The 21,885-nt window shown below is 43.6% G+C and overlaps 1 protein-coding gene across 7 annotated transcripts in view; it reads left to right on the plus strand.

The window, feature by feature from the left end:
• The first annotated feature begins 6,877 nt into the window (after positions 1-6,877).
• The window catches only part of ZBTB46 (zinc finger and BTB domain containing 46), a 59,650-nt gene continuing 44,642 nt past the window's right edge, over positions 6,878-21,885 (plus strand). Inside the window, exons 1-4 of one of the 7 annotated variants that reach the window (XM_056353570.1) lie at positions 6,878-6,988; positions 7,474-7,654; positions 14,129-14,256; positions 16,047-16,186. In XM_056353570.1, coding sequence (XP_056209545.1) covers positions 16,133-16,186 — 54 coding nt within the window. In that variant the 5' untranslated portion in view covers positions 6,878-6,988; positions 7,474-7,654; positions 14,129-14,256; positions 16,047-16,132. Of the gene's footprint in view, positions 7,335-7,444; positions 7,655-14,128; positions 14,257-16,046; positions 16,187-21,885 lie in introns of all 7 variants that reach the window. The other 6 variants (XM_056353569.1, XM_056353568.1, XM_056353572.1 and 3 more) reach the window with 6 other exon arrangements.

Consider the following 21,885-nt stretch of genomic DNA (forward strand, 5'->3'; position numbering starts at 1 on the left):
TACACATGTACCATTGACACCAACAAGGGGGGTTTTTGCACTTAATGAGCCACTTTCCTGTTGGGAAGGGTGGGAAGGAGAGGTGGCTGTGGGCACTGCAGCAGGAAGATGCTGCCCGCCAGGACACACAGCCATGGGCGTGACCCCGACAGCTCCTAGGTCCGCAGGAGCCAGGCACTACCAGCGCTGCTGCTCACAGAACGGCTGGGTGATGCTGAACACTATTAACTGCCTTTGAACAGCTTCTAATATAAACTAATTTATTGTCAGCCTCATTGCTCCTCATGGCAAGCAATTTAATATAAATTCAAATATCGTGCAAAATGCTTCTTACTTACTTAAGAGCATTTTGTGAATGTTTTGTCAGGGTCTTCCTAATTTTTCTTGTTATGTCAGAATGGGAAGCAGCCACAGAGTTGCTGCTACCCCCACAGCAGCTCAGCTCCAGGCACTGCCCTGCGTGGGACCCCAAAACCTGGGCTGCCTGAGCAAATTCAGGACACTGGAGGTAAGAAAAAGGGGGAGCATCAGAGCAGGATCCAAATGAAGATGAGCTCTCCATCCCTCCTGAGCTGAGGGGGACGGGAGCAGAGGTGCAGTTAATCCACCCAGAAAGGGCTGGATTGTGCCCGCTGGACTGTCAGCCCAAGCTCCGCATAAATGAGAGCAGAACTTAACTTACTCTATTTAAACTAGCTAAACCTCAAATGTGGCCTGAATCGTTAGGCAAACTACCAATTGCCTGACTAAACCCCAAACCACACTGCCCAGACTTCAGCAGTTCTATATATTTTAACTGTTGCTTCTGCCTTTTTCGAGCGTGGCTCCATTACACACACAACTTACACAGATCGCGTGAAACAAAGGGCTCGCACGCCCTGCAATTCCTTCAGGTTCTGAAGAAGACAAATTATTTGCACACAGAGGGATTTATTTCAGCTATATTTCTCTTAAACACTGAGTAGTTTGAGGTGCTGTAGCAAAACAGCTTAAGCTTAACTGAGCCAAATTAGACTGTCCTGCTTTGTGTCCACTGAAAAGAGAAACGGGTTTGCCCATTTCTAAAGGGGCTGGTGTAAGCCCGTGGGCAACAGCTGGGAAAGGTTGCAGGTGTGAAGGATGGTGATACTGGAGGAGAAAGGATCAAGATTTATTCTAAACGTGCCAACATTGTGCTGTTGGTCTCAGGAAAAAGCATGGCCCAGGCAGTGGTTTTTTGCAGATGCAGAGAGGCAAATGTCAGCAGAGAGCTGAAAAAGGGGAAGATCTGGTTAAAGGGTGCTACCCAAAACACAGAGGGGTGAGCTGCTCCAGCTCCACACCTGGGAAAGGAGGAAATCTTTAAAGGGATGAAGTACCAGACCACTGCAACGTAAAATGCAGCAGAAAGCAACCCTGCGAAGAGCACAAACTCAGAAAAAGGAAAGCAGAGGTTCTTTATTGCAGGAGGAGGGCAATATCCACATAGCACAGTGATCTGCTTGAGCCTGGACCAGCACCAAAATGATCAGCAGCTTCTGGGTGGGGATCCAAGGGCCCCCAGGTTGGCTCTAGGCTCCCAAACAGTACTGGGAGGTCTCACACCAATGCTTTTGCTGGGGAACCATGAGTTACAGCCTCCTGTGTCACAGCCCATCGCCTTCCTTTTAAACCAGATGATTTGGGGTTTGTTTTTTTATTTTATTTTATTTTATTTCAATGTTATTTAATTAGTCACTGAATAAAAGTGTTCCCCAAATATTTCTTGTTGCAAACTGTGCTTCTGCCAGGCTTGCAGCCCCAAATAGCAACATAAAGTGCACCAGGCTTGTCACCCTTTTGGTAACCACCACAACTTGCACATCTTCCCCTGTGAACTGCCCTGCGTGAACATTCCTGGGAATGAAACACTAGGATTGTTATGGGTCCCTGTTTTGGAATGTTTTGAAAAGAGAACCTTTTCTGTCAGTTTGGGAATTTTTCTTTTGGTTTTAGCATTTCATTGGAAGAAGCAGAACCAGACTTTGGCTGCTGCTGGGCCACCCCAAGGAGGAGAACGAGCGAGAGGTGAGACAGAGCCAGGGCAGCAAGATGGGGATGGAGCAGGCAGGAGAAGGTCTGGGGACAGTGCTTGCTGCTGTGTCCCCCCACACCCCACTCCTGCACCCCTCTGTGCCATGGCCCCAGCACCTTTCATCCTTACCATCATCTACAGCCTTGGGTGAACCTAATCGAACACCCCGGAGCTGAGCTCACCCAGGCCATGAGAGGTTGGGAGTGGGGACCGAATTTGGCAGCCTGGAGGCTTCTCCACTTGAGAGGCTTTGAAAGGGAATGTATTTTTGGAGCATTAAAGATCAACTGTTTCTGACTCCGGCCAATCCCTTTCAACAGCAGCACCAAAGGAGGTCAGTGGGATGCGGCTGGTCAAATATTTTGTACATGAACATCATCTCTCACCCCCTCAAGTATTTACAGACCTGAGAGCATTTCCTGCTGTTCCCCCCCGTTGAGTATTTGGTGTCTCTGCTTTCTCTAGCAGGATGGTGTGGTGCATCTTGCTTAGTGGTGAAGATGTGAAGGACCACCCCGGTGCTGCCCTTTGGTACAGAAAATCAAAACTGAAGCAGCACAATGTGTTTAGTCACACAAATGGCGACGGATTTACCCGGCAAGAAGTGAAACAGCAGCGCACGATAATGAGAAAAAATATGCGGGGGTGGTGGTGGTGGGGAGATGGGGTGGAAAGAGGGAGTTTTATTCCCCAGGGATTTTTTGTAATCTTCATTCACCATATTTAGTAGGCTTGTGACTTGCCCTTGCTAGCTCATGGAGAATTCCCCCAAGTGTTTACTCCCACAACCTAGCAAATGCCTCAATACACATCATGGAAAAAATACAATTGACATCTTCACTCCCACTAGAGAAGGAATTCTAACTTGCCCGGCACAGACCGGGAGTATGTGCCTGTAAGAGAGACAAATACTGCTTCATTAGCTCGTCTCAGATGTGGTTTACTCCTCAAATGACCTGGTCAGGGCTTCTCACCACCTCCCTCCCTTCCTTCACCTAAAAACCCGCCTGACCTTTGGTCGGAGCAATAGGGACAGGAATGTGGGTCCTTTAACCCTTTCCTCTGACATCAGTTAGCTGCTTTCAACGTGGTTGACAAGAGTTGATGGTCCCAGGATTTGGAGGGATCCAGAGCTGCCATGAGGGGGAGGAGCAGAGCCCTGTGAAACAGCTTTCTTTATTCTGTAGTTAGGGAAGAGCAGGCTTTGGTGATGGAGATCCATGTCTATGGTGTACAGAACATGGAAACAAAATGGGGATCACTGCCAGCAGAGATTACAGGTCAGGGATCGCTCAGGATTTCTTTTCACATCTCTATTTCAGAGCACAAAACTTTTGTTGGGGAAAAAAACAGATAATTGAGCCATCTGGGTTTTCTTAATGTGCTTCCAAACTGACCGCATGACACAGACACACAAGAAATAATTTTCATTTATCAGTTGTAAAATCCCCTACAACTATGATGAGTATCAGGCAGAGCAGAGCTGAAGACAGGAGCTCTTGAGAATGCTTCAGCATTACTGATGATTTTGCAAATGGCACACGGTACAAACGCAGCAACCTAGGCAGCCGTTCCCCAGTCTGGTCCCACCCTACGCCAGCACAGGGGACAGCAGGAGGACAGTGCATGCGAGCACTGGCGTATTGACACCTGTAAGGTCTCTGAGATTGTCTAGTGAGTGATCACAGAGGTGCAGGTGCACCAAGCAGGCAGCAGAATTCAAGGACATGCTTGCAAGTCCACATGCGCTTGACTTGCGCAGCCAGTGACGATCATTAGCCACTAAGCACCGGCACATGGCTTCAGCTTGGCTGTGCTGGTGGCTGGCGGTATGTCTGTGCGCTCACAGGCTCTTCCTAAAGTGAAGGGAATGTGTTGGGGCAATTCCAAACACTCTTGTGCCACACGAATAGAACTTTTACTTGTTTTCCCAGTGGCTAAAAACTATGAATGGTGTGATTAAAGTCCTCACCTCCAGCGGTCTCTGCCTCGATGAGATCTGTGATATGGCGGCATGCAAAGGACATCGACTGAGGCTGGAAACATGCGGTCTTTAATCCTTGACATTTCTCCAAAGAAGTGCATCATTACACTCTTAACCTCTCCTTTGTGCATCTTGTTTATGGCACCTTGCACACCAAAAATCACTGAACTACCCTGATTTTTCCTCCAGCTCACTTTTTTTTTCCTGTTCTCTTTTTTTCCATGCACAATCTTTCCCTCTTTATGAGGAGAAAGCACCTCACTTCTAAGGACTGGCTGAGCAATGGCAGCATTTACCTAAAATACAATACAAACTTATAATTAAAGGAGGGGTGGTGGTGGTATGATTAGCAAAAGAATATTAAACCGTTTCAAGCCTCCTGAAATCCTTTGTGTGGAACAGCTTTGGGAAACTCGGCCTGCCGCCACCCTCCCCCTCTCGGAGAGCGCTCCCCAGGGCAGTGCCCAGGCTGCAGCTGCTGCTGCTCTGGGGGAGTCAGCCCAGCCTGACACACAAATAAATACTACATAAATAAATACTTTCATCCAACAAAGACCTGAGGAAGAAACCCTGGCTAGGAGGAGAGGAAGGGAATGTACATGCTGAACCTGAGGAGCTTTGGGGAAGCTCGCCCTCAAATACAGAGAAGTGAGGAAAGGCAGGAGTGCTTATATGGTATGATATAGATGTTATGCAAAATAGATATATTTGCATGAAGGTACAGCTCCATTTTCAAGCAGCCCCTCTAACCTTCAGTCAGCCTCTCACCTTCATATTTCAGCGCAGAGCCTAAAAACCAGGCAGACATAAAGCACAGAACAATTTGACACCTGCAGGTGCAGGAGGGACAGCTTCACATGAAAACTGGCTTGAGCCTTCAGGGTGGAAAAGGGATTTTGGCAGTTTAGTTCTGGTGCTCTTCACCCACAGGTAACCAAGAGCGGAAAATGTGCGTACGATGCGGCAAATGCACAGGATTGCGGTGCAGAAAGAGCAGGTGGCAGTGGGAAACTCCGCCTGGCAACGATACTGTGTTGCTTAAGTCTAAGAAATTGTGTCCTTCCATGACTTCTGCAAAGTCTTCATTTGCATTTTAATGGAACTCTTTCTAGGAAGGTGCTGCTTGGACTCTGTTGCAATATAAAATAAAGAGGTAATTAAAAACATGCTGGAGTTAAGACATTTCATTTTCATTAATCAGGTTTACTCATAGTCTTTTCAAAATTAAAACTATTTAGGGTACGTAGGAGGGAAGGGGGGGAGGAAAACACATGACGGAACATCCGTTTATTTAAATTACAGATTAAAAAGTGGAAAACACACTTTTTGTGAGGGGACATCCTAGAGATTAAAAGCACCTTGCAGAAATGGATTTTAATAAATGAAGAGCAGGTACAGAAGTCAGCTCCAAGGTAGGTCTGCCTACTTCAAAGCCTGAGATGAAGTAAATATATAGGATGAGGGAAAGGAAACCACGGAGGAAATTTTTAAACCTTAGGCACACAATTATCCAGGCAATTACTGTGATTAGACACCTAAGTCAGTTAACTATGCAAATAAATGGCCAACCCCAGTTACTCATAGGTATATTTCCCAACTGGGGGCACAGTCATGGTAGGAAAATGCAGGCAAACAGTTTGCAAACATTTTATCTGCTGGACCAGCTCCTGCTTTCACCATCCAGCACCCGCGGATTTTAAGAACGATTCCACTGCTCGCCACAGCTATCGTACGATCAGCGCTGACTTCCTCCACGCTCCAGACCTATCCTGTCCTGTTAAGCTCTGTCCTTTGAAATATAGGGCACTTTCTGTCAGATCCTTCAGCACGACAGCCAGAAGGGCAAAATCCTGCCCTTTGTGGCAACAAGAGGTTTTTCATCCCCGGATTTGACGGCCGACAAGGAACCGTGATCTCCATTTCACAGCGGCAGAACCTTTCTCCAGACCTCCCAGCCGTGCTCTCCAGCCATTGAGCCGGGCCAGCGCCCCGCTACCCAGGCTGGTCAGGGGGCTCTCAAGTCTGCAGGGCTGCGATTTATTTTTTTTTTTTCCACTGGGGGTTGCGTGAAATATGACTTGTTTCTTAAGAGAGTGGCGAAGTGGTTTTTTTTTGGCCCCTGCGAGGTGCCGAGGGGGCTATAGTGCGGCCCAGGCAGCGGCCCAGCCCCGCCGGGAGCACAGACTCCCGTGAAGAGCGAAGCCCCGGCCTTCGCCGCGGCTGATGCTCGCCCCGGCCCGGGCGCGGCGCCCAGGGAGGCCGCGCTGGGCCTGAGGGGACGCACCCCGCCGAGGGGAGCCCGCCGGCCGCAGCGGCGCGCCTCCTGCCCGGGCCAGGCGCACCTGCTGCCGCGGCAAGGGCAGGCAAGAGGCGCCCCGGCGGGCCCGGGGCGGCGACCGTCGGGGTGCGGACCCGAGGGGCAGGAGCGGGGGCACCCCCGCCCTCCGCCTCAGCCCTGTCACCGCGCCGTCCCGTCGTGCCCCGCGCAGGCGAGCCCGGGCGCGCGCCCCCACCCTCCCTCACTTCCGGTGTCCGGCAGTGGCAGAGCCGGCGGCGGCGCCCCCGCTCCCCCGGCGCAAGGGGGGGGGGGGGGGGGAGGGGGGGGGCGTAGAAAAGGGCGGTGCTTACGGAGGCCCGTGGCTCCTGCCGCCCAATCATCGGGCGCCGATGGGCGAGAAGGGGCGGGGAAAGCGCCGGCACGCGCCGCACGGCACCACCCCCCCCGCCCGCCGCGGGCTCGCGCCCCGCGCGCCCGAGGGAGCGGCGGGAGCGCGCCCGGGCGCCCCCCCACCCCCCCCCCCCGCCTCCCCCCTCAGCCGGCTTCTCCCCCCCCCCCCCTCCTCCGCCCTCCTCCCCCCTTCCCCTCCCCACCCGGGAGGAGAGGCACGGAGTGACCGACGGAGCCAGAGCTCCGGCCGCTCCGAGACCCCGCTCTCCTCCATGGGGCCCAGGTAAGCGCGCCGCCCCCCGCCCCTGAGGCGAGCGGGGGGTCGCCATGGCCGCCCGCCCCCTGAGGCGGCAGCGCCGGGCCGCCCCCATCCCCGCGGCCGCCCTGAGGCGAGGCGAGGCGGACCGCGCTCCGGGGGCGGCGGGGAGCCCCCCGCCCGCTGCTTCCGCACCGCCGCCTCGTTTATTATCAGCGATATTATCCCCCCCAGCCTGGCACCCTCGGCTGGGGCAGAGCCTGCCGCCCGCCGCGGGGGGAGCGGGGGCCGATCGCGCCCTGCCCGCGGAGGGGGCACGGTGCCTTCTTTGGGACGCGATGTCTTATTTGGTGTGGGTGGATGGCTTAACTTGGTAAGTGGCAGGGTTTAACCCCCCTCCCCCGGCCCTCCCCTCCCCTCGCTCCTCCGCCCGCCCCCCCCCCCCCCCCCCTCCCCGTAACCTCCAAAAGGGGAATTTTCCAGCTGGTAATTTCTGCTGCGTCAACACCCAGCTCAAGGGAGAGGAGAAGAGACAAGGGGGCATTTTAACAGCAGCTCCACTTGCGAATAGCCAGCCTCAATCCCGGCTCCAGCATTAAACCCCTTTCCGCCCCCTAAAAACCAGCATCCGTGCAAGTTGGACCAAGAGTTTGTCAGGAGTGTGGTTCAAAACTGCTTGGAAAAAGGGATGAGGTAATAATACTGGTGAAGCATGTTGTATTTCTCTCCTTCTGCCGGTCTCTCTTTCTCTTTCTCCCTCTCCTCTCCCTCTCTTTCTCTCTCTCTCTTTTTTTTTTTTTTTTTTTTTTTTTTTCTCTCCTTTAAAAGCCAGGCCTGTTTTGGGTTATTGTCTCCCCCTAAAGCCAGACATAGATCGCCTGGCCTTGCCTCCATTTTAATTGCAGGCTGAAATGGGAGAAGTGACCCTTTTTTTTTTTTTTAAAAAAAAAAAAAACAAACCTCAACAAGCAAACAAAAAAAAACCCTTGGAAAAAAAATACTGCTGTTCCTTTGGGGGATATAGGTGATTTTTCATAAGGCCGTAACAAGTGCAAAAGTGGCTGGAAATGTTTTCTGTCATGCTGGGAAACTAGTGAGGTGTCCTCCTCCCTGCTCCCCCAAAGAAAGTGTGTGTAAAATTTGGCTGTGGGAGGAGGAGAGGTGCTGCGAAAGGTGCTGGGAAAAGAAGGGGTTGTGCTGCTGGATTGCCTTTGTGTCTCTGTAAATAGACATGTCAGTTCCCAAAGTAATACAAGTAGTGTCTGATAACTCAATCCCAGATGACAAATAGAGAATGGAGCAGATTTTCAGGACTGTAATAGTGGGAGGATTTCTCTTTTGAAACAGAGGAAAAAAAAGAAACGTTGGTACCTCCTAAGGAGGTTCTTCACCGGCGCTTTATTGTGAAGCAGAGCGTTCGGATGAAATCCAGAGATATAAACTGATATTTATTTATTTTTGCACCTGACATGGGAAAGATAAACAAAGGAGAGTTTAACAGCTTTTTAATGAATTCCTCATGCTTTTTATTTTGCAATCTCAATGATTCATTTGGCAGGCTTTACAGGACCGGATTATTATCAGCATTGTTTAAAGCCATGCTAATTAGGAGATGTGTTTAGCAAACAGTAGTATTGTAGACACCTGTACCAAAGTTCCTGCATGCATTTTAATTGCATCACTGGTATCATTTTTAGCATTTAGTCACTATAATACAGATCTAGGTCTCAGTTCTTGAACTCGATCAAGTACTTATTACAAGTGTGGATTCTCTATGTACATAGAGCAGCCCTGCTACTAATGCACTAAATGTGTTTTCTCAGAAAGGAGGGGGGAATATTTTTTTTTTTTTTTCCCCTGTGGGGATTAAAAGGAAAAGCTGCATTATCCAGGATCGGTGAGAAAAATGAAATTTTGAGGAAGAAGCTTGATGTGGCTGGATAGCTCTTCCACTTTTATCAGTACCTTGCTTGAACATTTTATGTTTTTATAGCATCTTCTGATTGGAAGTAAAATGTGACTTTCCCCTTTTAAATTCTGTCTAGCTTCTCTTACTGTTTGTCAGGTTTTATATTTTGAAACCTTTAGTGATGGAAAAAATGGGTGGAGTGTATTATTAGTCACAATATTTTCAACATGTGGCAAGGAATTACCGCTTTAAGGTGTTTTTGGGGAACTGACAAGAAATGGGCAGAGAAGCCTGCCCCATGGGCTGGAGGGAGAGCTACAAAATGGTATTTAGGGGAGCTCCCAGACATACGTTCCTGAAAAATATTACGTGGTTTGGTATGTGAGTGGGATAACTGTAATTGAAACAGAAAACTAGTCTTTTGGTTTTGATGCAGCCTGTCCAGGAGGGGGAAACTCGCTCACAGCTAAACTTCTCTCACAGTAGTTTTCATAGACTTATCATTGGTGTAACTGAGTTAATTTTAGTGTGATACCAAAAAATGTGGTGTTATAATAATTCTAACATTCGATGTTTATTCATATACTTTAATGCTGCTTCATTGTGGAGTGTGTAGGATTGAGCCTTTGAAAACATGACCTGTACATGGGGTTCTTGGAGACTGAAGAAAATGGGCCAGTTTCTCCCCATGGTCTTGGTTTTCTGGGACAGTTGTACAACAGTGGATATGTTCTTCACAAGAGGATTTTTTTTTTGTTTTTTAATAATTGGAAGTGCTTAGAGGAAAACCAGTTTAGCAGTTTCCCCCCCATCCCCAGCAGTCCTCTGTCAAAAGGAAAAATGCCTCATGTTTGAAAGATGTGTTATTTGCTGTTAATATGCCTGCTTTTCCTCTCTTAACGTGTGGTGTTGCTGTGAGGTTGAGCATATTCTTTCGTCTTTGCTATCCACTTGTGTGGATTTTTTTTAGATATGTGTTTTTGAAGTTTCTATGCAAAGTTTCCTGTCCTCCCAGCAGTGCAGCAGCAGGCTGATGCCCAATCCAAACTGTTATTGCTTGCTTTCAGAGCAGAATTATTTCATAAACAGCTTAGCCTTTTCCCAGGACGTTTTTCCCTGCGTGTTCTTGCCAGTTTTACTGGCTGCTCTGTAACGCTCTCTAGACTCCCCCTAAACTGGTAAAAAGCATTCACAGGGGTTTTCCTTGCTCCTGTGTGCTTAGTTTAATGGGCAAACAAAAGGGCAAGGAGAGGGCTTAGTTTAAGTCTTTGAAGAGCTACCTGCAGTTGTAATGGTTATCCCACATGTCTGTTATAATTCCCAGGAGCCAGCAATTTGTGTCCATTCCTGGCTGTGAGCATACCCTAGAAAATTCTGACACTTTGGCACAAAAGGATTAATGCCGTGTTTATATTTTGCTTTTGGCTTATGACTGGCTAGAATATTTTTAAGTGCATGGCTCTACCTGTGTTTTATGTGTGTGATATTTGAAACTTAAAATGTATTAATAGTGAAAGCATGCATGCTGTAGGGTTGTCTGTAGATAGCAGGGGTCACGTTAGGCGAGAGTACAAGGACCTACCATGGCTGTGAGACAGAGGGAGGTGTTTGGTCTGCGGGAACTGCTGGGATCCTACTCCAGACCTAAGGATCCCCGCGAGCGTTTTTATGGTATTTTGGTCAAGTACAATGACAGTCAGGACTCCAGTGTTAAAATTTGCTGCTTCAAAACGTCACTTTATTCCTTCTTGAGGACTTCTTGTTTCGCTAGGTGATATGTTTGTGTTACAGCTCCCTTAAATACAACCTTCAGTAGTTGGTTTCCTCAATTCCCTCTAGATCCTTAGGCCTTTAGGCGGAATGAGATATAAAAATGTGTGTTGTTTGTTGCAAGACTTCTTTCAGTTGAGATGCAAGAGGAAAGAATCTCAATTTCCCTGAACAGTTCAGTAGGTTTCTGGTTCTTGTTGCCTCAGTGTATTTGGATACACGGGGATGTCCAGTTTGGAGGGATAGGTGCTTGGGATTCAGTTCCCATCCTGCAGCTGTTGCCTGAATGTGCAGGCATCGTAATGGCTTTTTGTTGGTCTCCTCTTCTGTGAAACAGGGGTGCTGGGGTTTACTCAGCTCTTTCAAAGCATTTTCTATTAACACTGATGAAAAATCATAGTTGTGCCAAAAACGCCTACTCTTGGTAAATGAGTCTAATGGGAAGTCCTCCCTGAATTTCCTACACAGTGTGGTAGAGTTCAGAGGCTCGCGGGTGGGGTTTTGTGTCCCTTACCAAGTCAGCTGTGGCGCAGTTATTTTCTGAACAGTTGCTTTAACTTTCTTTCATACCCATGTATTTAAGAAACATCAGACTGCTGTTGAAACGTTGGTTTTGAATAGCTTCTGAGTGCTTTGCAGGCAGGATGAGATCCTTGACGGTAATTCTAATTAGATGGAAATGTGTTCCACTTTGCGGTGTTTTGTTGCGCGGAGGTAAGGGTGTACATGTGCATTGGAGCCGGTGGCGCAGCTGCGGGGAGGAGCGAGGAGGGCCTTGCTGAAATGTAACAGGTAGATGCTGAGTTAGAGGTGAAAAGCACCTTTCTGCCTTGCTTTTTGTGATGTGGCTCCCTTTTATTTCAGCCCATACGGTGATGATCCCTTCTGTCCCGTTACTTGCTTGGATATGCACTCGGGAAGAAAAATATTCTGCAAATGTTGGAAGTTGCCTAGTGTTCACTTTGTAGTAAAACTGAGTTGGGGTCTCCTGTAATGGAGGGAGGTAATGAGGCGTCAGAAATATTTTACAAACACAGCTACTAGCTCGTGTGTGGATTAAAATAAACTTAGTAACAAGAATGTCAGAGTGTGTGCCAGGAACTTAGCTGCTTAAGAACCCTACTTAGAAAAGTGAGTAGGGTTTTACATATTAAGGAATATGTTTATGTCTGTGTATACTTAAATACCTTGTTATCTTTCCTAATTATTTCCTCATCATGTGTTGAACAAACTGCTTATTCCATCCAAGCGAGTTTGCTTCCTGGTATTTCTCACCTTGCGAAGAAGACCTCTGCAGAAAGAGTTGTTATTTCAGGCAGTTAGCTCATTCTCTTTGAGGAAGGGGTTCAAGAAATGTGCACCTTTTGCACTGATATACCATTGGAGGAGATACCTTCCTGACTAGTGCTCAAATCGTCCTCTGAAACAGAAGAATTGATGGTCTGTATTAGCCATTCAGTGCTCAGAATACCCAAACCTGAAACCAACTAATTTAAGTACCGTTAAATGAAGTAGTCAGGATGCAGTACTGCTGAAAGCCCTGCCACTATAGTATTGGAGAATGAGGTGTTGGCTAAATATAAAACTAGTTTATTGACTTCCTTCTTATTACCACTGTATCCTTCTTGGCTTTGCTCCACTGTCTTTTTTTTTTTCTTTTTTTTTTTTTTAATAATAGTTGATCAAATTGGGATTCTGAGATTTACACTAAAAAGTAAAAAGGGATACTTACCCAAGGCACTAAGTGTTTGTATTGCAGATTACACAAACAAAATTAGATTGTTCACAGAGTACCTTGTGTGTTATCTTTAGTTTTGCACTGGTTGATCTTTTCCCTTTTAGATTATTCCTGACCCCTTATGTCTGTCTCTTAGGTGCTCTTTTGGTTCCTCCCACTGCTATACTTCTCTTTAAAAATTACCTCATGATTCTTCCTCCTTTGGCTCCCTCCCTTTCTACGTACTGAGTTTGGGAACTTTAGCAAAGATCCCCTAGTTAAAAATCCAAAAAACAGTGAGAAAGTTTTGGGGGAATCATTCTTCAGGGCAATTCCCAGTGTGATATGCTTGCAGTTCTTCAATACTTTTTTTTTTTCTTTTTCTTTAAGGTGCTTTTTATGTTGTGTCTTGACTAATACGTGCACAAGGGCAAAGTCTTTTGCTTAGCTTTCTTTTGTGACTTTTTTTTAAGTGGAAGCTTAAGATCTTGTAGGAGTTAATGGCACTTGGATGGGTAAGTGTCACAATAGCCACAGGCATTTGGATTTTTTCCAGTTGTTTTTTAATCTTTACTAGAGTAGCAGATACATGTGTAGCTAAATTCTTGTATTTTTTTGGTATCACTAGACTTGTCAAGCCTGGTACCCTGTAAGGTACTTGTTTTGTAAGTGCTGGCTAGCTCTTCCATCTTTTGTGTTCTGCAAGGTCTGTGGCATCGTTCTCTTGGTGCAACCAGATGAGAGAGAATGGAGATCAAAAATAGGAGAATGATACAAGTAACTGTTTCGGTACTGAGATGTAGCTTTTCATGATGGAGAGACAGGCACATGGACATAGTTGGAAGTTACGGAGAAATGAATAAGGGAAATGCAGAGGAAATGCAAGTGCAGTAGAAATATTACTGCAAGTAAGCATTTTGAACTAGAAGCTTGCAGCTAGTGCCCTGTTGGAAAGGTGCATCCTGTTGTATTAGCAAATTGTAACCAGTTGGAATATTGTCTTTTGGAGTATTGTCTTTTGGGCTGTGTAGATTTTACAGGCATGGAAGATAAGACTTTTACCTTCTGTTAGGTATTTGCATCTTTTTTCTGTATCTCTTTGAGTTTTCTTTTTCCAAAATACTTCAGTTTTTGTAAGAGGAGCAAACTGCTTAGTACCGTTGTGCGTACTGCTTTTTAACTTGAAGGTAACACTGACTTTTGAAGACTGCAATTCAGTCAAGTTGGCTGGGAATAGAATTCAGATATCTTTTTTTTTTTGTAATGTGGACACATAATTTTCCTGTAACCTTAGGCAAATGTTTTGATTTGGGGGGGAATCGCTGTAACTGTATGGTTAGATTAATAGTAACCCCATTTAAACTGTGGATGACAGGTGCCACAGAAACATTACCTGAAACTTTTATGATGTTAAGTAGAACAATGTTAATTGTTTGGAATCCTCGTATTTCTGGGGGTTTTACGGTGACTTTATATATACTGGCTCTTTTTAGTGACTTCTTCAGAGCACTTCTGTCTGGAAGCATAGTCAGAAGTTGTTAATAGTCTTAAAATTTGTGTGTTAAACTTCAGTTAACACAGGCTAAATCATTTTTCCTGTATGCTTAGTTATAGAAATCTGTCTGAAGATTTCTTGTTGGAAATGGCAGTGTTGTAAATGTGCAGTTATTTTAACGGCTGCTTGTAATTTTGTGATGCTGAATGTTTTTTCTATGAAGTTAAAGATTAGATTTTAATTTTTGCCACCTATTTTTTCCATTCCCAAATACAGGACATGTGATGAACCTTTTGGAGCTTGTTACCAGGGGCCAGTCTCCTCTCTTCATTAAAACATGCACTGTCCTGCTGTGAAACATTGTGACGTTTATTTTTGCTAACAGGAAACATTTTCAAATATTGGTAAGTTCTCAGCATTTAAACGTATTTTTTGTGATGTGGTAAGGGAAGGAGGAGTAGCTGGAGATAATGTCATGAGGGCTTACTGTTCTTTATAAATTTGGGCTTAACATTGATAACAAGGGCTCATTTAGGAATCTTACCCAGCTGCAAAAGCTGAAGAAATACCTCTGGCTATTCTGCTCCTACCTTGTGGTAGGGGTGCCTCCATTAATCATGGTCATTTGGTTCTCATCTTGTCGATTAGAAGAGGAAAACAGGTGCAGAGCTCAAAGCAAAAAGAAAAAAATGCAGAGCAGTACAAAATAATACAGGTCTCAGCTTTACTGTTCTCACCAGACTATTCTGGCTCATTTTGTGCTCTGGGACAGCAGCATAAATGAGAGTCTTAACAGTAACAGCCCTAAGTCTAAGTGAAAATACGTATTACTTTTACACTTCACTAACAAAGTAATTTCCCATGTGTCTGTTGGTCTGGCTCCTTCGCTCTCCCACTTTATTTTTTTTTTTAACTGTCTAAATAGCAGGACTAAAAAGAACTAGCCAAAACAATTGCTATGGAGAAGCAATCAGAATTAGAGAAAGGCAAGACTTGGCACTCTGAAATAGAAATTGAGAACAAAGTCAATGGTATTTGATTTAGTTGGGTCGTATTTGTTTTCAAGATTTTCAGTTCTGCGTGTTGCCATAAAGAATGCTTGGATTTTCCTTATTACTTCTTTTATTTGTTAGATATGTTACTTCACCATATATTATGACATAAGTTTGTATTGGAAAAGCTTTCTTAATTTTTATCTTCTGATGTTTTCTTTCACAATCTGTTACTACAGAAGGTCGGTCTTGAAATCAACAGTATTGATTTATAGGTCATTTTCGTTAAGAGAGCTAATCTGTATATTCAAGGTGTCTGAAATGCAGAGATGAGAAGTATATGGCAAATACTTTGCTGTAATGGCTAACAGTATATAAGCAGTATAAAGTTTTGAATAAAGCATAGTCAGAAATTTTAGTTGAAGTTAAATGTTGCAAATGTAGTGAATATGCTATTCTGAAGAAAATAAAGCCTGTTTTATATAAGAAAAGCAAGTGTACAAGATGATAGCTACAGTGGATACATCCTCACTGACAAAAGACCTTTGTGTAGGTGAACTACTTCTTTGTACCTTGTCGTCAGAAACAATGTTTCATCTGAGAAGTCTACCTGGGAATGTGCCTTACTACACATAAGTATCTATATTTTACACAGAATTTTCAAAATCTTGGGGCTCTTTAGTCCCTTAAATTAGTATGCTGTTAGCTAGCTGCAGCTGGCAACTGAACATTTCAAGAAGAAATTCTCTTGAATATTCCATTGCAAACTCCTGTCAGGAGTTGTATTGGTAGCTTTTTAACCTTGATATTTTATAGGTCAGATAAGGTGAATTAGTGCCCTTCGGGCCACAAATGTCTCTTCAAAAAGTCATTAAAGTGAGAATGTTTTGAAAAGCTACCAAACAGGAAACCCCGTTTTTTCAAGGATCTGTTTGAAGTTCCATTATCTAAAATTAGACTTTTTTTTTTCCCCCCATACTTTTAAGAAGTAACTCTTGTTTTATTATTGCAAAAATGTAACCAGGCTTTAATTATCTGCAGTGTATTGATATGTTTTGAGTTAAAATTTTTTTAGGGTTCATTAAGTCATAAAAATAGGGGTGTTATAACTGAGCTTGGAGGGAAATGACTTAAAAATGCACCAATCGTTCAGTAATCTTGTAGTTTAATGCTAATAACTTCTGGTTTTCTTTTTGTAATAGTTCTGTCTTTCTCCTACAAGAGTTCACACCAGTGCTATCAGGAGGTCACAGAACAGTGCACTACCTGTGCTGCCCTAGGGCTGTTGATGTCCTCAGCTGTTGTAGGAGAAACACTAGACCTGGAACCCAGTTTGTTACTGGTAAGAAGTAATTGTCTTGGATTTTATTTAATTTTTTAACATAAAAATATTTTCTGGCTGCTTTCACTAACAAAATCAGTAAAAATCTCTTCAGTGCTTATTACTTTAAGAACGCTGTAGCAAAATGCGCATCTCTGGTCTTTTTTGGGTTGTTTTTTTTCCCTCCTATTTCTAGCTTTACAGTTTCTAAATTGCTAATTCTAATTTCTTATTGCCCTCCTTCCAAAATGTGGAGGCTAAGAGTTTTCCCTTAGCTTTCACTTTCAGACCTGATTTTCTCTTTAACTTCTTCAAGTGCTGTCAGAGGTAATGAAGGTTCATAAATGGATTTTTCCAAGATACCTTCAGAAATCCTGTCTTTTGGCTGCACCTTCGCAGTGTTCAGCTTCTACACGCTAACTGGCTGGCCCCATAGCATCAGGTAGACTGTTGGTAGGTCAAAGTCCACAGCCAAATCTTTGGTTTAAAAGTTTTGGAGTAGAGAGTGAAATGTTTAATGATAGCTCCCTGTTATTTTATGTTCTGCTTACTGGAGTTAGGTTTTGATTATGGTTCATGTTTGGCTTGAGGAAACTAAATTTTAACAATACGGTGAATGAGTAAAGCGTGTAGTGTTTTGCACTTGTTCTTTTTGCTGAAATTGGCCACCTTTGAATTCATAATTGCATTGAATCTATGTATTTTCATGGTAGAAGCAATTGTAAAATGATGATATGGTCTTAAATATATTTCCTGACTAAATGTAACCTGGACAGACGGGGAGTCGAAGGCTCTTTGCCTGCCCGGAGAACTAGGAGTTTGAGCAAGTGATTTCCTTGTCAGCGTGTTTACAGCTGCTGAAGGTGCAATGCTTGCCCTGCTGCTGCTGTTTGAACTTCACTTAAGGACTTTCTGGATTTTAACTACTACAGAGATGCTAAATGGAGATGTTGTTTTAATGCTGTTGATGATGGGATAGTGTTGGCTTGAAATCGGAGAAATTTTAGTGAATCATCATCAGGCAGGTGTTAATTAAATATTGGTAGGGGCTTGGTTTTTTTTTTTTCTTTTGCCCTACAATGAGAATTGAGTGGGCCTCTCAAACTTGATAATAAAAATATTAACTAGTATTTTTCTTAAAGTTCACTGAAAATCATTTGCCTCCCAAATTCTTGCCTTTTCTGTAATTCCGTAGTATTTCTTGAATTGAATGACAGCACACTTATTTTCTTTCTGTGACTCTTAACTCGTAAGGATGAACACACGCTGTTGGGCTGTAATTAAACATTCTTATCCCCAGTCATAAAGGAGAAGTGGTCCACTGTTGTTTTCATGAAACTGAGTTGTGAGTAACCTCTTTGGCCCAAGGGTCTGGTCTGGTCTGTTTACAAACATCTGCCTGTTTCTCTCTGAATTCAGAGTTGTGGTTGGAATGACCAACTTAAACAGTGAATGATCGGTTTCATGAGTCAGAATAGGGTAGAAGAGTTTCTTTTTTGGCAAACTGTTCATAAACTATTACTTGCATCTAATTTGAACAAAGCTGAACATACAAATATAATTTTGGGGTATCTAGTGTCAAGAAATGAAAACTTTTCTAGGATTGCGTGCTCTTCTTCCTCAGACACCCTCATGATAAAACACTCTGCTTCTGGGGACTTGCACTTGTAAAGCTCATGAGCAAAGTCTTTGCGTGAAGTGTTCATCCTTTAATATGCCTAGTAGTTTGCCTTTTCTCTCATTTAGGAGAGTAAGTATAGGTGCTGTCCTTTTCAGTTGCTAAGGTTACATTTGGGTTTCTTGTTCTCCCTTCTTTTCAGCCCAGGGCACAGGGATAGGAGGAATCCTATGCATTTCTGTTGTCTCTAATGGGATAAAAATGAAACTTGTATACACACTGTGTCCTGGGCAAGGAGGCGTTTCAAGCCCAATCTCACCTTACAGAACTCCTTTGCAGAGGAATTTTAAAAATGTTGGAATGTCTTGGGAGTGGAGACATGGACAGAACACAGGGGAAGCAGAGAAGTGGGGTGTGTTTGTTGGTTTTTTGTATAATAAACCATTGGAGTGAATTTGAGTTCTTCTTTAATCTTGTTTTTACTCTTCTCTGAAGGGGGAGGGGGGGAGGAAACAACACATTTTTGGTTACATTCCAGTTGGCATGTTTTCTCTGGGGAGCATAGAGTGGCTGGTGGAGGAGTGCACTAGTGATTATTTTGGTACTCTGTAGCTTGTGTCCTTAATACTCAGTGTAGAAACATGTTTAGAAAATTGTACAGATTAAGTGTCTTGTAGTTTAAAGTTTGGTTCACTTATGTTCTGAGAGCGCAAAAAGTAGATAAACAAAAACCCGCTACCAACAACAAAAATCTGAAAAACCCCTCTAGTCCTTTTTTTTTTTTTTTTGCTTCTTCCTTTTTTCCTGTTTTCTTTCTGAGTGAAGGGAGTTTATTTTTGTCCCCGCTATTTCCCAGGGGACTGTACTATAGAGGGTTTCATGTGTGTACTTCATTTCTTGTCTGTGGCTTTTTGTCAAAAATAAAATAATGCACTGAGTTTTAGATGCAACGCATTTGTACCTCTTAATTTTATGGGTGTTGAGATTTTGGTCAGGAGACATTATGGGTATGTATGCGAGAGGTTGGCTTTGTAAGTATTACTGGTTACTCTTTTTAAAACCTTTCCTACAGTACGTGAAGATTGTGTTTGTTTAGACTCTTGTCACCAGGTGATATTTTCATGTTCAAATAACTGCTGGTAGTACAAAATAAACAGTTTTCATATATGCTGTCTTTGTAGAACTAGATTCATTCTAGCTAGGGTTAAAGATTATATAAATTATTAATGCTTACTTTAAGACCAGGCTTTCGAAAAGATGAACAATAAAAAGCTGGCCTGTATCTTAACAGAACTTTGCATGAAAGTGGTTATTAAATCTGCTCATGTTTTGTTCTTTTTGCTGGTACATGCAAGTGTTGTTTGTTTAGGGACAATTTTTTTTTTTTTTAGTTATTTTTGAAAAAGTAATAGACTTGAATTACTGTACTGTCTGCGAATTGACTTATGAAGAAAGACTGATCTGCTGCAGTCTATTTTGTGGAATATCTACAGATAAGCTTTCATGGTTCATTGGCTTCTTGGAAAGCTGTGTGGTGGCCATGTGCTGTCATCACAGGCCCAGGCCTAGAGGGTTTTAGTAGGTGCTCAACATTGAAATCGTTCAGTGTACTAAAAAGCCAAATGAGATAAAATAAAAAATATATCATTGACATTCAAAGTCTAAAAAAATCTTCACAGTTTATTCCATCTTCACCATGCTTCCACTAGAAGTTGGAAGGGTACTGCTTTTCTGAAGAAATCTTTCCACAATGTTTTTTAAGTGGAGATAAATATTGTTACCAGGAAAAGGGGAAAAAAACCCTCAACAACAAGCCACAAAACAGCACGTAAAACTGGAACACAAGAGCACAGGGTTTTGAAGCTTCCTGAATTTTTAACTACTAGCAAATTGCCTTAAATTTAACTTGGATTAATTCCCTAGTGATCCTTGACATTAAACGGATGTGCTGGTTTGACATGGGTAGACAGAAAACTAATTAATTCCTCTGAATTTGAGGCATATTTAATTTTCTCCCCCAAAGACCTCTCATTTGAAAGGTACGATGCTGTAACAAATCTTGAATGTGGAATGTGGATAAGGTAGCAGACCTTTGGACAGAGGAAGATGAAGACACCTACAATAACAATTGCTGGTTTGGAAAATGTTAAATTTTATTGATTAGTCTGAACATGGGAGTATCCACATTATTGCTTGCATACTTGAAAGTGCTACATGTGCCCACTTGTCAGTGGAAAGGATGCTGCTCTTTGGGTGTCTTCCCTGTTCATCTCTCTCTCTTTGTACTTAAAGTACATTGGAACAAGGACAAGTTGTCTTCCCTTTGTGCAGAGCAATGTATGTTGTCATTATTTTTATTTGTTTTCTTATATTAATCACATTTTAGAACATCAGATACTTTTGCTTTCTTGTCCAAGAGGTACCTACACACCCTCTGCTCTTGTCCCCAGTGTCCTTGGAAATGTGGGCAAGGAAGGTACAAGGACTGTGTGATCTTATTGTTGTGACACGCTTTTGTTCATCCATGGCTTGCCTGGAGCGTGTCTTTTGTCAAGACTGGTGGGTGGGAGGGAGGCCAGTAAGGAATCTTGCATACAAGATTTCTGTGTGTTTAGTAAAAGTCTCTTGGTAGGAAATAGTGTCAGAGAAAAGCTGTTTCCTAGAGATGCTAGCAAGTGCTTCATCCATAAGAAGCACTAGATTAGTTCAATACCTGAACCTCAAACGGTCATGTCTAAAATCAAAGGTAGCAAGAGGCAAATATTTCTATCTGGGTTGCTGCCATAGGAAGCTTAAACAAAGGACAGGGTGTACCTAAAATAGGCTGTTACCAACAATGAGGGGGAGTCCAGCCCACTGAAATAAGCTGAATAAATATCTGAAATGATAAAGAAACAAAATCTGTGAAGAAATCTGTGCAATTTCCAGGTGAAAACATTCAAGAAGAAAAGCTGCTGTTGTATAAATTCACAGAAGCAGGTGAAGACATTGACAAATACTCCTGATGCTAATCTGTATTAAATTGAGGAAGAGAAAATTATCCTTGCAGGAGATTCCCCCACCCCTCTTCAACCAATTCCAGGGAGTGATGCTTTAGAATATAGATTGCAATACCCATGGAGGAATAGCAAAAGGAAATGCCATCTCTGAAACCTTCTGATTGCTTTGTAATTGTGTGCTGTGAGGTTTTCTTGTGTCTTCCTCTGAATCACGTGGATCTGGCAGCTGTTGGAGACAGGATTGGTGATGGACAACTTGCTTTATCCTATGTGGCAATTCATGTTTCCTGAGGGGACTAAGCTGACTCTTCAACTCCTAAAAGTAGATACAGTAGTGGTTTCTGGAATAAAGACAAAACTGAACTGTCATTCTGCCTTAAGAGGTGGTTCTCTCAAATATGAAGATGCTGGGAAGCGGTGGCAGCCACCTTCAGAGCCTTGGTTAGAGAGCTGCTGTGCTGCCTGGTTCCATCACAACCTTTTCAGACCAAAGACATGAAAAATCAATTTCATTTTATTTTTTCCTTATTTCTCTTGATTCTTGGTTTGATTTTTATTTCATTTTTTTGAGATAGAGATGGTTTCTGTGTGAGAATTTGATTTGAGGTCTCCAGGCAGGTTTCAATGGTAAATAGGTAGTGTTACTCAGATACTGTAGAGCTACACTATTATTGACCTCTTCCAGTTCAAATAAAGATGATCAGCTTCTTTGTGCGTTCTGTGCTTAATTCTGTAGAAAAGCTGTATGGATTTGAAATAAATGAACACCAGTTTGGACTGACTGTGTTGCAGGAAGATGGTCCTTCCTCTCTTGAGTGAAGCAAATGCTTCTCAATGATCGGGGACCAGCTGGTCTTGCAAATTAGCATTTCTGACACTGCCGAAGAGGCAGCTCCACTCTTGCAGAACTGGAGAAGCTCGAGCAGGCAATCTTGCGTAACTTGAACTTCTGAATCATCAGGTGGCTCTCTAGAAGAAAAGTCCTGTATCATGTATGGTCTGTGGGCTGCGAGGTTGTTTTCCAGCCAATGGTGTTAGCTAAACTGTAGCTATTTTTCTCCTGGAGATGATAATAATAGCACAGACTAGGGGAAGGGGGCAGA

Source organism: Falco biarmicus, chromosome 10, assembly GCF_023638135.1.
Source record: "Falco biarmicus isolate bFalBia1 chromosome 10, bFalBia1.pri, whole genome shotgun sequence".
Taxonomy (NCBI): domain Eukaryota; kingdom Metazoa; phylum Chordata; class Aves; order Falconiformes; family Falconidae; genus Falco; species Falco biarmicus.